This window comes from Dendrobates tinctorius, unplaced genomic scaffold (genome assembly GCF_039654945.1).
Source record: "Dendrobates tinctorius isolate UK_male_01 unplaced genomic scaffold, ASM3965494v1 ptg000199l, whole genome shotgun sequence".
Taxonomy (NCBI): domain Eukaryota; kingdom Metazoa; phylum Chordata; class Amphibia; order Anura; family Dendrobatidae; genus Dendrobates; species Dendrobates tinctorius.
In genome coordinates this window covers 10,069,061-10,083,223 of record NW_027361866.1, presented here as the reverse complement: position 1 = coordinate 10,083,223, position 14,163 = coordinate 10,069,061, and the positions used below count along the sequence as shown (strand labels likewise).

The window sequence follows — 14,163 nt, the reverse complement described above, 5'->3', positions numbered from 1 at the left end:
CACATCGGTGCCTGGGCGAAGATATGGCTCCTCAGGGGTGCCACATTGGTGTACCCGCCCTGTTGAGACCAGATGCCAGTCCCCGCAGAAGTGGGCTCTGGAAGGTACCTGGTGTATACGTTGGCGGTATAGTGGATCGTCCATCCTTTCTCCTCAGGAAGAGGTAGAGCGCAGGTGACCGGGGCCCAGGCGCTCACCGGAAAACCCGGGTTCGCGCCGCTGAGCACACCAGGGCGGCAAGGACGCGCGCATTGGTAGCGCGCATGGCGGGCCTTGCTGGGAGGAAGCCGACGCTAAACCGGAAGTGGTAAGCGGCGACCCGGAAGTAGAGGTGGCGCGCACAGCAGAGAAAAACCCTCCCAGTGACGGTCCTTCTCAGGTGGGGGGAAGGCTCTCTCACTTCCTCCCAGCCTGGGAGAGAATCTCATCCAGCACCTGGATCCGACAGATAGTAGGGTCAGGTCTGGAATTAAAGTTCCACCATTGGCCACCACAAAAATTCATTCAGACTCCAGTGCAATCTTCTCAAGAAAGACAAGAGAGTCTGGAAGGGGAGGTATTGTCACTCATACAGAAACTCGTACTGGAAGAAGTTCCGGAAAAGGAAAAAAAGGAAGGCTTTTACTCCCCCCTATTTCTAATAAAGAAACCAGACAATTCCTGGAGGACAATTATAAATCTGAAAGGCCTCAACAGATATTTGATAGTCCCATCATTCAAGATGGAAACCATAAGATCTGCAGTGAAACTCCTCTTTCCTCGGTGTTACATGGCGGTCCTGGATCTCAAGGATGCTTACTATCATGTCCCGATCCGGCAGCAGGACCGCAAATATCTCAGGGTGGCAGTCCAGATAAAATCTCAGTGGCATCACTTTCAATACAGGGCTCTGCCCTTTGGAGTAGCAATAGCCCCCCGGGTCTTCACGAAGTTAATTGCAGAGGTCTCGGCTCATCTCAGGGAAAAAGATGCCCTGGTAATACCATATCTGGACGACTTCCTGATAGTGGGGAGAGATTTCTCTCACTGTCAGGAACAAGTCAAGATAGTGATGGAGACACTTCAAACTCTGGGTTGGCAACTGAACCTCAAAAAATCCAAATTGGAACCAACAATGATCCAGAATTTTTTAGGCCTAACAATAGACTCGGTGGTGCAGGAATGTCGCCTCCCAGAGGAAAAAGAAGAAAAAATCAAAAACCTAATCAGGACATCATTAAGAAAGCCAGTAATGACTCTGAGGAAAGCCATGTCAGTGTTGGGATCCCTAACTTCCTGCATACCAGCAATAAAATGGGCTCAGTTTCACACAAGGGAACTTCAGTGGTGTGTGTTACAAAACGATCTGAGGCTTCGGGGGCAGTTAGAGCAAAAGCTCACCATCCCGGACCCTGTACTCCAGTCACTCAGGTGGTGGTTACAGATAGAGTCCTCTCCAAGGGGAGTACCCTGGACATATACAGCTTCCAGAGTAGTCACGACAGATGCCAGCCCTTGGGGCTGGGGAGCCCATCTAGACACCCTATGGCTTCAAAATCCTTGGGCTCAGGACGAGAAAGATCTATCCTCAAACGAGTGGGAGCTGCTAGCCATCGAAAGGGCGCTGGAAGGTTTACTGACACACCTGACAGGACATCACGTGAAAGTCCTATCAGACAATCGTACAGCAGTAGCATATGTGAACCATCAGGGGGGCACCCGTTCTCGGTCATTAATGAAAATAGCGGGAAGAATCCTGACTCTAGCAGAACGTCAGTTCCTCTCATTATCGGCCCTGCATATCCGAGGGTTGGACAACCTGAAGGCAGACTTTCTAAGCAGGAACCGGTTGAAGCAAGGCGAATGGTGCCTAAAAGAGTCCATTTTCCAACAGATTATGCTTATGTGGGGGAAACCCATAATAGATCTCTTCACCTCAAAAACCAACAGGAAGGTTCAAAAGTTCTGCTCTCTAAGTCCAGCAGACATGCCACTGGCGGTAGACGCCTTCAGGATAAATGGACATCAGGTCTCCTGTACACCTTCCCTCCGATATGCCTCATTCCATTAGTCCTGAAGAAGATCAGGGAGGACCGAGCCAGAGTAATTATGATAGCTCCCTTTTGGCCAAAAAGGCCGTGGTTCTACTGGCTAAGAGTGATGTCAGTGACGGACCCATGGGTACTCCCAGAGGACCACGACCTCCTAACACAGGGTCCCTTCAATCACCCTCCAAACTCCAGGTTGCATTTGACAGCCTGGAATTTGAAAGGTCACTGTTAGAGAAAAAAGGGTTTTCACAAAGGTTAATTTCCACCCTAATCAGTAGCAGAAAGCCAGTGACTACAAAAATATACGGGAGAATATGGAGAAAATTTTTGTCCACCTCAGGCCCAATACGGGAGGGAGAAGTACCGGTGAGGGCAGTGCTAAAGTTTCTGCAAAGGGGTTTAGACTTGGGCTTAGCTGTCAGCACCCTCAAAGTACACGTTTCAGCCCTGGCAACATTATTCAACTATGACCTAGCAAGTGATAGATGGGTGGCCAGATTTATCCGGGCCTGTACTAGAGCTAACTCTGTCCCATCTCCTAAACCTCCTCCCTGGGATCTAAACTTAGTCCTATCATCTCTAACAGAAAGTCCATTTGAACCACTAGACGTGACATCAGATAAAGTGTTAACTTTAAAAACAGCCTTATTAGTGGCACTTACATCGCCACGTAGGGTGGGGGACTTACACGCACTGTCAGCAGACCCACCATACACTCAGGTTATGGACGATAGAGTTGTCTTAAGATTAGACCCAGCATACCTCCCTAAGGTAGTGTCGAAATTCCACAGAGCTCAGGAAATAGTCTTGCCATCCTTTTGTCCTAACCCCGGTAACAAGAAGGAGGAGAGGCTACATTGCTTAGATGTTAGGAGATGTATCCTACAATATTTAGAGATGACAAAACCCTGGAGGAAACAGAGGGCCCTGTTTGTTTCATATCAGGGGGCAAGGAAGGGCCTTAAAGCCTCTAAGCAAACTATAGCTAGATGGGTGAGAGAGGCCATCATACTAGCATATAGTAGTGCAGGCAGGGCTGTTCCAGAGGGCCTAAAAGCCCATTCCACGAGGGCCATGGCAACGTCCTGGGCGGAGAGAGCGGACGCCTCCATCGACCAAATCTGTAAGGCGGCCACTTGGTCCTCTCCATCTACCTTTTTCAGACATTACAGATTAGACCTATCTGCTACCTCTGATCTCACATTCGGGAGAAGAGTGTTACAAGCAGTGATCCCCCCCTAAAGAGAATACAAATCTCTGTAACTCTCTCGTGGTGCCGTCATGTAGAATGGAAAAACACGGGTATTACATACCTGGTAATGTGTTTTTTCATGAGACATGACGGCACCCTTATATTCCCGCCCTATTAATCACGTCATTAGTTGGGTGCATTATTAGTATTATACACTCCCTTGGTGTCGGAAATTTAGCAGTATTAAAGTTGTATTATTCTTGTGTACACTAACCTGCGGAGTTCCTCTCGTGCTCTGTAAAACAACTGATGCGGAGAGAGGAGCCGCCCCTTTTATCTTGAAGGTTTCCTGTCCTCGCTGGGCGGATCCCCTCTCTCGTGGTGCCGTCATGTCTCATGAAAAAACACATTACCAGGTATGTAATACCCGTGTTTTCTAGATCAAATATGAGCACGCCACTTTGAAATGGTTACTAGAGTTGAGCGACTTTTGGTTTTTTAGGGTCGAGTTTCGTTTCGTGAAACCCGACTTTTCCAAAAGTCGGGTCGAGCAAGATCGTCCGATTATAGGGAAAAGTCGGGGTCGTCCCGAAACACGAAACCCAATGTAAGTCAATGGGGAATAAAAGTCGGCAGTGAGAGGAGGACAGGAAACACACCTACAGTGCCCATTTGAATGCCAAAAGCATCAATTCTTCTTACTTAAGCTTGTCAACCTTAATTAACTTCATAATACAAGTTACGCACTGAAAAATGGGGGTTATTTGGCTAAAGTTGTGGGGGGGGAGGGCTGGCTCCAGGTTTTCATGTGCCCTGGGCGAAAGAGCGCCCCTTTAACACATACCACAACTCATCATGCTCCGATACGGCAGAGAAATAGCGGTATAGTACAATGAAAAATACTTCACTTTTTACATCTCATGACAAGGCCCATCTATTTCTCCATACAGAATCATTGGTCCCATATAATGTTTGAAACAGTATATGATGAGCTCCACATAATGCTACAGTATATGTTGGTCCCCATGGATGAAGCTCCACTGTCTTATGGGCCCAAATAATGCTCCAAACATAATGGGCCCCATTTCTAATGCTCTAGTGTATAATGGGCCCTGTAAATGCTGCTCCAGTGTCTGATGTCCACCTTTGGAATGTTCCAGTGTATGGTGGGCCCCATCTATCATTCTCCAGAGTATAGTGCTCCCCAAAAATTGCTGTCCCAACATTGAAAACAATCAAATAAGTCTCCTCGCTAGGGAATCCCTGTACTAGTCTGGACTCCTCGTCGTCCCCATCTTCCATCTCACTGCACAGTATTTCAACCTTGCAAGTGCTGTGATCCTGAGCAAGCAGGGGGGGCCCACTCGTTGGCGACGGCACTGGCACAGGGCCTCTGATAGTACGGTGGTGTGTCTGATGGCGGGTGGGCCGAACCTGCACTTTCATCTGCAGCTTCCTCTTTGTCACTGTGTAAGATGGAACTGTATATGGGAAGGGTAACCTGAGTTTCATCAGGGTCAGAGTCAGGCCGTGTAGCGTGCGAGGGGAATGTAGTGGTCTGGGTCAATGTACCAGCAGATTCATCGAGCAGTGGCTGGGCATCAGTGCACTTGTGTCGCCCCCAGGAGTACGGTCGCCACAGTGGCATTACCTTCTTCCTAGGGAGTGTGATGTCATGCTTGGGAGCAACGAACGATCTCTCTAGCAGGTTAACTGATTGGGCGGCGTTATTCCCACGAGTCATGACCCTCCAAACAGCGTTCATGAAGGCAAAGTGTTTGTTTTACGTGGGCAGTATGGTTGCAAAGCTGAACCTTAAAGGAATGTCCAGAAGGGCACCACCAGGAGTGGAGCCTACGGTTAAATTCGACTCCACCTGGGAAACCTCAACCATGCCAGCTACAGAACAGATGCACACATTGCAAGCTTAATTCCGTTAATGAACGAGACTCCGTCATGCCCCGTGGTCCGAGTCCGGCTTACTAGAGGGACACGTGAGGCTCTGGCACATGAGATTGGCCAATAACTGGTGTGTCATGCCCTTACATGTCCGTGGCTGCATGTGCACTACACTGAAAAGGCCAGCGTTTGTCGCTTACAGGTGCAGATAACCCGCTGAACAACGTTAGTGATGGGGATCACTGATTACAATTATTACCCGCGAACAATGATTTCCCAGTAAGTGCAAGTCAACCGCAGTTCCGGAATTAGGCCTAACCGTCATTCCTGAAAAAATGAAAAACTTACGTATGCAAACCACAGGTGCTGTAGCTTGCTTAACAGTTCGCCAGCGGTTCTCACGCCCAGTATGGATTACACGTGATTGCACAAAGGTGAGAAAGGGTACCGTATCCCCAGATAACATGTATGGATAGTGTACACATTGGGGGGGGGGGGGGGGGGGGGGGGGGGGGGGGGGAGGCAGGCTCAGACGGTGTTAGGCCCAGTATGGATTGCACGTGATTGCACAAAGGTTAGAAAGGGTACCGTATCCCCAGATAACATGTATGGATAGTGTACACATTCAAAATATATGTCTATACATCAGGAGACAGGCTCAGACAGTGTTAGGCCCAGTATGGATTGCACGTGATTGCACAAAGGTGAGAAAGGGTACCGTATCCCCAGATAACATGTATGGATAGCGTACACATTCAAAATATATGTCTATACATCAGGAGGCAGGCTCAAACGGTGTCAGGCACAGTATGGATTTGACGGCCCAGACTACACAGCGGAGGAGCAGGGAGAGGTAAAGATTGCAAATGCTGGGGCCCTGCCCAAGCAAGGGGGGCCCACTCGTGGGCATCGGTACTGGCACTGGGCCCCTCATAGTACGGCGGTGTGTCTGACGGCGGGTGTGCACCACCACCGTCAGAGACACTTGATTGCACTATGAGGGACCCTGTGCCAGTGCCCGCGCCCAAGAGTCGGCCTACCCACCTGTCCAGGGCAACGGCACTCGCACGGTGTCGTGCGCTAGGTGGTGACCCCGGCCATGGGGGGGGGAGGCAGCACAGTTAGGGAGTTTTAGAAAGTGGCATATGTTGATGTTGGACATTCAGCTGATGCAAAAGGTGAAATAGGTCAAGTCCCAGGAAGAGGTGGACCAAAGCAAGCCATTTTTCTGTCACCCTATGTGTCATCAGGGGAAGGTGGGACAAAATCCTTGGAAACCCATGCATGGTTCATTTTAATGAAGGTTAGATCATCCACATTTTGGGTTGACAGACGGGTCCTTTTTTCTGTCAGGATTGATCCAGCTGCACTGAAGACTCTTTCCGATAGCACACTTGCAGCTGGGCAAGCGAGCTCCTGTAAGGCATATTGTGCCAATTCAGGCCAGGTGTCCAGTTTAGCGGCCCAATAGTCAAAGGGGAATGACCTGTGTGGGAGAACATCGATATGGGAGGAAAAGTAGTTTGTAACCATAGTTGACAACTGCTGTCTCCTGTCACTTTCCATCGATGCAGTATTACCAGTTGTGTGAGCGGTACTTGAAAAATCAATCCACAACATTGTCATGAAACCCCTGTCTCCAACGCCACTTCTGCTGTGTGCACCACGAACACCTCTGCCAAGCTGCCCCCGGCCCGTACGGCTCGTGTGAGAACCATCACCGCTGCTGTGTGCTGGGAATGCCTCAAGCAACCGATTTACCAGAGTTGCTTGTTTATTAGCCAATATTAGGTCAAGGTTCTCCTGTGGCATGATGTTTTGTAATTTGCCTTTATAGCGTGGATCCAGGATGCTGGCCAACCAGTAGTCGTCATCGTTCATCATTTTGGCAATGCGGGGGTCCCTTTTTAGGATCTGCAAGGCATAATCTGACATGTGGGCCAATGTTCCCGGTGTCAATGATGCACTGCGAGTGCTGGTTGGAGGAGCACTTTCTGGCAAATCCACATCCCTCCAGTCACGCACAAACCCTGTACCAGACCTTGCCACGCCAACATTTTCACTTGCCCCACGAGATGCATCCTCCTCCCCTAAGTAATCATCCCCATCATCCTCCTCCTCCTCTTCTTCCTCCACCTCGTCCAGGAGAGGTCCCTGAGCAGACAATGGCTGAATGTCATCAAGGAATCCCTCATCCTCATCAACATTGGCTGCAGAAGCCTGCTCCTTAAGGTGCGTCAAAGTTTGCATGAGCAGACGCATAAGTGGGATGCTCATGCTTAGGATGGCGTCGTCTGCGCTTACCAGCCGTGTGCATTCCTCAAAACACTGAAGGACTTTACAGAGGTCTTTCTGCTTCGGCCACTGCACACCTGTCAACTCCATGTCTGCTCTCAAAGTGCCTGGCCGTGTATCCTCCCACAAATGCATTATGGCCTGCCTCTGCTCGCACAGCCGCTCCACCATGTGCAGGGTGGAGTTCCACCTTGTTGCAATGTCGATAATGAGGCGGTGGTTGGGAAGGTGGAGCAATCGCTGCAGCTTCTGCATACGAACGGAGTGTACAGGCGACCGGCGGATGTGCGCGCACAGTCTTCGCACCTTCTGGAGCAGGGCTGTTAACTCTGGATAATTTTTGAGGAAGCACTGCACCACCAGGTTCAAGGTGTGAGCCAAGCAAGGTATGTGGCTGAGTTTTGAAAGGGCTATGGCTGCCACAAAATTACGGCCGTTATCACTAACTACCTTGCCTGCCTCAAGATGTACACTGCCCAGCCATGACTCAGTTTGTCGCTGAAAGTACTCGGCCAGCACCTCGTTGGTGTGTCTGTCGCCCAAACACATCATCTGCAACACAGCCTGCTGACGCTTTCCACTAGCTGCTCGATAGGGGGACACATCGTGTGCAACAGTGGCAGCTGCAGATGGAGTGCTCGTATGACTGCGCTCTGTGGACGAGCTTTCGCTTCTGGAGGAGGAGGAGGAGGGTCAAACGCCTACAGCCAACTGTTTCCTATACCGTGGGCTAGGCAGCACTGTCCCACCACCGCTGTCCCCTGTGGACCCTGCATCCACCACATTAATCCAGTGCGCAGTGATGGACACGTAACGGCCCTGGCCATGCCGACTGGACCATGCATCAGTTGTGAGGTGCACCTTTCCGCTCACTGACTGCTTGAGTGCATGGACAATGCGGTCTTTCACATGATGGTGGAGTGCTGGGATGGCTTTGCGAGAGAAGAAGTGGTGACTGGGTAGGTCATAGCGTGGTACTGCATAGGCCATGAGTTCGCGGAAAGCTGTGCTTTCCACCAACCGAAAGGGCATCATCTCAAACGAGATTAGTTTGGCAATGTGGGCATTCAAACCCAGTGTACGCGGATGAGAGACTGAGTACTTTCTTGACCTACTCATAGTGTCTGGGAGGGTGAGCTGGACTTGAGAGCTGCATATGGTGGAAGTAGCGGTGGACAGGGCGGACTGAGAGAGGGTTGATGATGGTGATGGAGTTGTTGTTCTTTCTGATGGCCTAGAATCAGTCTTTCGTTGATTTAACAGTGGGATTCCCTGACTGCTGTGGCATTGCAACGACACCTCAACATTTTCTGCTGTGCTAACCGGTGTGCTTACAGTGGGGGAAACAATGTAGCATTGCTGACTACCTTCGTTGTGATCAGTTGCACATGTGGCACTTGAGGTTTGGTGTTGTGTCCACGCTTGCAAGTGCATGCTGGTTAAATGTCTAAGCATGCAACTGGTATTCAAATTTTTCAGATTTTTCCCTCGGCTAAAGGTCTTTGCGCACTTCTTACAGATAACCTTGGCCTGATCATGAGGATTTTGTTCAAAAAAGTGCCACACTGCACTCTTCCTACTTTGGCAGACATTTTGCGGCCTAGCACGCTGTGATCTTTTGACCCTCTGGACAAGCTGTCCAGCAACTCTTTTGATGTTTGGAACCTGTCTTTGGAGTGCTCCGGGCCTGCCAGATAACAGCTGTTGCGATGTCGATGTCTGCTGTGGATGCTCCTCATCTGAGCTATTGGAAGCAGCACCCTCTTCCCCCAATGGATGCCAATCTGGGTCAACAACTGGGTCATCCATCACCTCCTCTTCTATGTCATGTGCACCTTCCTCTGTGTCACCGTGTATGGTGGTATAGTGTGCGGGAAGGTGCACCTGAGTCTCATCAGGGTCAGAATCTGGCTCTGTACACTGCGAGGACAATGTAGTGCTCTGAGTGAATGTACCAGCAGAATCATCCATCAGCGGCTGTGCATCAGTGCACTCCATGTCAGATTCATCTTGGCCTGGGTAATTCACCATTTCACTTGATAATCCAGGCATGGTATGTGAAAACAGCTCCATGGAGTAATCAGTAGTATGGCCTGCGTCATCCTTCAATCTTGGTTGGGGTGAAGGACACAAGGAAAGGTGTGGTTCATGAACATGATCCTCCAATGACGACTCAGTGCTTTTACTTTTTACAACTGAAGAAGAGGAGGCGATAGAGCTGGAGGCTGAGTCAGCAATGTAAGACAAAACTTTTTCCTGATGCTCTGGCTTTAAAAGCGGTTTGCCAACTCCTAGAAAACTAAGCGTTCGAGGCCTTATGTAGCCAGACGATGACGCAGGCTCAACACCTCCTGCATTCGGTCCTATTTTGCTCTTGCCACTACCATCAGATCCACCACCAACACCATCATTACCAGCTGCCAACCCCCACCCAATTCCACGGCCTCTTCCACCAGCCTTCCTCATTTTTGGTAGAAATGTAGACAAAATCCAACAAACTATATAGTAATGTAAAACAAGGTACAAGGTGTCTATAGGACAGGGGAGATTATGAATTTCTGCACACACTTGTGGACACTGGACACTTATGGATTGTGTGAGGCCCACTGAGTATCTGAGCGCTCTGTCACAGGCTCGATGGCAGAGCTGTGACCAAAGTGACTAGAGGATAAGGGAGATTTTTAATTTCTGCGCACACTTGTGGACACTGGACACTTATGGATTGTGTGAGGCCCACTGAATATCTGAGCGCTATGTCACAGGCAGAAATTGGCTAGTGTATCACAAACTACAAGGTGTATGTAGAATTGGCAGAATTGGAATCTCCCTAGAGTGCAGGTCTGTAAGAACGGAACATGTCCTCGACTTATTCTCACAGAGTGACTCACTGATAGCTTCACTGTGGCTGTGATAACAGCCGTTACACGGTACTGTGTGAGGAGCGTACACCGCTGTATGGTGTGAAAAAATGCACGCTCAGTACCTCAGCAGGACAAAAAAAAAAATTGTGATTGCTTTTAAAAAAGCAGTTTGCGGAGCAGTGGGTAAACAGCAATGCAGGAATGTCAGGAAGCCTTAGAAGGCAGCCCAACAACCAACACCACTGATACACCACTATATAGCCTCCCCTTGCACTGCACAGTGACTGGTGTGTTGTACAGGCAAAATCGCTAGCAGCAGAAGCAGTTTTTTTTTCTTCTCAGCAGGACAAAAAAAAAAATTGTGATTGCTTTTAAAAAAGCAGTTTGCGGAGCAGTGGGTAAACAGCAATGCAGGAATGTCAGGAAGCCTTAGAAGGCAGCCCAACAACCAACACCACTGATACACCACTATATAGCCTCCCCTTGCACTGCACAGTGACTGGTGTGTTGTACTGGCAAAATCTCTAGCAGCAGAAGCAGTTTTTTTTTCTTCTTCTCAGCAGGACAAAAAAAAAAATTGGGATTGCTTTTAAAAAAGCAGTTTGCGGAGCAGTGGGTAAACCGCAATGCAGGAATGTCAGGAAGCCTTAGAAGGCAGCCCAACAACCAACACCACTGATACACCACTATATAGTCTCCCCTTGCACTGCACAGTGACTGGTGTGTTGTACAGGCAAAATCGCTAGCAGCAGAAGCAGTTTTTGGTGTCTTCTTCCCTGCCTAACGCTCTCCCTACAAAATCAGCAGCAGCTCTCTCTATTCTGAGATCAGCATGAGTAACATGGCGGTCGGCGTGCACGCCCTTTTATACCCCCTGTGATGCCAATCACTTGCATGCCCTTCTGAAAGATGGTGGTGACCCGTGCCTATGTCATCACGTTGCCCACAGTGTCCGTGGATCCTGATTGGCTGAAAAAGAGCGCAAAACAAACTTTTGAAACGCGACTTTGGCGCGTAAGTCGCCGACCTCGTGGCCGACCTCATCCTAGGGTCGGGTTTCGTTTCATGAAACCCGACTTTGCCAAAAGTCGTCGACTTTTGAATTTTTTCGACCCGTTTCGCTCAACTCTAATGGTTACTATTATGAAATCCTTATAGACATAATATAAAGTAACCCTGACCTACAGGACCATCCATAATCTGTCTCCTCCATATATCTTCACACAATTAGCCTCCGGTCCTCCCAAGACCTCCATATCTTCTCTACACTTATACTCTCTACACCCATTTGCTTCCAAAACTTCTCCAAAGTATTCCCTGTACTCTGGAATTCTGTGACCCAGCACACCTGATTATCCACCACGCTCAGAACTTTCAGACCGAACTTGAAAACCCATCTGTTCAAGAAAACATACAGCCAGCAATGACCACCGCTCAACACACTCTTCGCCACTGGAGCTGCTGCTGCAACCTGCAACATACTGTCTCCTTCCCAATTATACTGTAAATTGCAATCCTATGAGGGCAGTGTCCTCTCCCCTCTGTACCTGTCTGTCATTGTTTGTTCATTGTAGTTTTATATTTGTTTCTTTTTTTATGTAAGCCCTTTTCACATGTGCATTCACTTGTGCTCTCAAAATAAATAATAATAATATAATAAATCTTTGTTTTATTAGTAATAACAACCACATCCAGAATTACTCTGTGATCAATGATGACGAAAGAAACCTGTGGAGCTCACCTCATGACCTGTCTCACACAGAGGCTGTGGATGATAGAATGCTACATTCCTGGATTCAGACCAGATGCCAACTGGAAAAGGACTCAGAGGTGGGTGTAGAGCATTAAAAATATATAAGGGATCATGCACTGCTGTATTTGGGCTGCATGCATAAGCCATACAGTTACATTTAGTGCCGTCTTAAAGATTCAGTCACATTCAAATGATAGCTCATTCTAATCATGTGTCAGAATGGACTGCAGTTTGAAGACCTTCACCTCTCAAGGCCTGCGTCATAACTTTCAGAGTAGTTGTACTGTAAACACATCTACTGGAGAAGTATGCGACAGGAGAGGAAATAAATCTTTGCCTTGACTGACTGAGCACAAAGGATTTTTTTTTTTCTCTGATGTAAAGGCCCCGTCTCACATAGCAAGATCGCTAATGCATCACCAACTTTGTGACGCAACAGCGATCTCGCCTGCGATTTCGCTACATGTGACATGCAGCAGCAACTGGCCCCCCTGCTGGATATCGCTGATCATGCAGGAATGTCCTGGGCCATTTTTTCGTCAGCGTCCCGCTGGCCAGCGCACATCGCTGTGTTTGATCGCTGGATCATTGCTACGTCGTTGAAGAGATCTGCCTGTTTGACAGCTTACTAGCGATCATTTAGCGACGCACCAGTGATCCCTACCAGGTCGTATCGTTGTCGGGATCGCTGGTGCGTCGCTAAGTGAAACGGGACCCTAACTTCTTCAAGCTCAATCACCTGTCAAACAGGAGAAAAAGGTGTTCAATTTGCCAAGTGTAATTCTCTTTTGCAATACTCTGCCATAGTTCACACACCATGTGGTATACTGATTTTAAAACTTTGCTATGGTAGGGACTAGAGTTGAGCGACTTTTGCTTTTTTAGGGTCGCGTTTCGTTTCGTGAAACCCGACTTTTCCAAAAGTCGGGTCGAGCAAGATCGTCTGATTATAGGGAAAAGTCGGGTTCGTCCCGAAACACGAAACCCAATGTAAGTCAATGGGGAATAAAAGTCGGCAGTGAGAGGAGGACAGGAAACACACCTACAGTGCCCATTTGAATGCCAAAAGCATCAATTCTTCTTACTTAAGCTTGTCAACCTCAATTAACTTCATAATACAAGTTACGCACTGAAAAATGGGGGTTATTTGGCTAAATTTGTGGGGGGGGAGGGCTGGCTGCAGGTTTTCATGTGCCCTGGGCGAAAGAGCGCCCCTTTAACACATACCACAACTCATCATGCTCCGATACGGCAGAGAAATAGCGGTATAGTACAATGAAAAATACTTCACTTTTTACATCTCATGACAAGGCCCATCTATTTCTCCATACAGAATCATTGGTCCCATATAATGTTTGAAACAGTATATGATGAGCTCCACATAATGCTACAGTATATGTTGGTCCCCATGGATGAAGCTCCACTGTCTTATGGGCCCAAATAATGCTCCAAACATAATGGGCCCCATTTCTAATGCTCTAGTGTATAATGGGCCCTGTAAATGCTGCTCCAGTGTCTGATGTCCACCTTTGGAATGTTCCAGTGTATGGTGGGTGGGCCCCATCTATCATTCTCCAGAGTATAGTGCTCCCCAAAAATTGCTGTCCCAACATAGAAAACAATCAAATAAGTCTCCTCGCTAGGGAATCCTTGCTTAACAGCTCGCCAGCCGTTCTCACACCCAGTATGGATTGCACGTGATTGCACAAAGGTTAGAAAGGGTACCGTATCCCTGGATAACATGTATGGATAGCGTACACATTCAAAATATATGTCTATACAGCATGAGGCAGGCTCAGACGGTGTTAGGCCCAGTATGGATTGCACGTCATTGCACAAAGGTTAGAAGGGGTACCGTATCCCTGGATAACATGTATGGATAGCGTACACATTCAAAATATATGTCTATACAGCATGAGGCAGGCTCAGACGGTGTTAGGCCCAGTATGGATTGCACGTCATTGCACAAAGGTTAGAAGGGGTACCGTATCCCCGGATAACATGTATGGATAGCGTACACATTCAAAATATATGTCTATACAGCATGAGGCAGGCTCAGACGGTGTTAGGCCCAGTATGGATTGCACGTCATTGCACAAAGGTTAGAAGGGGTACCGTATCCCCGGATAACAT

At 48.4% G+C, this 14,163-nt stretch overlaps 1 protein-coding gene across 6 annotated transcripts in view; it reads left to right on the top strand.

Moving 5' to 3' along the window:
- The window catches only part of MREG (melanoregulin), a 213,802-nt gene that overhangs the window by 78,832 nt on the left and 120,807 nt on the right, over positions 1-14,163 (top strand). For all 6 annotated transcript variants that reach the window (XM_073553231.1, XM_073553232.1, XM_073553230.1 and 3 more), the window contains one exon: positions 11,954-12,107. In XM_073553231.1, the coding sequence (XP_073409332.1) occupies positions 11,954-12,107 (154 nt within the window). The remainder of the gene's footprint in view (positions 1-11,953; positions 12,108-14,163) is intronic.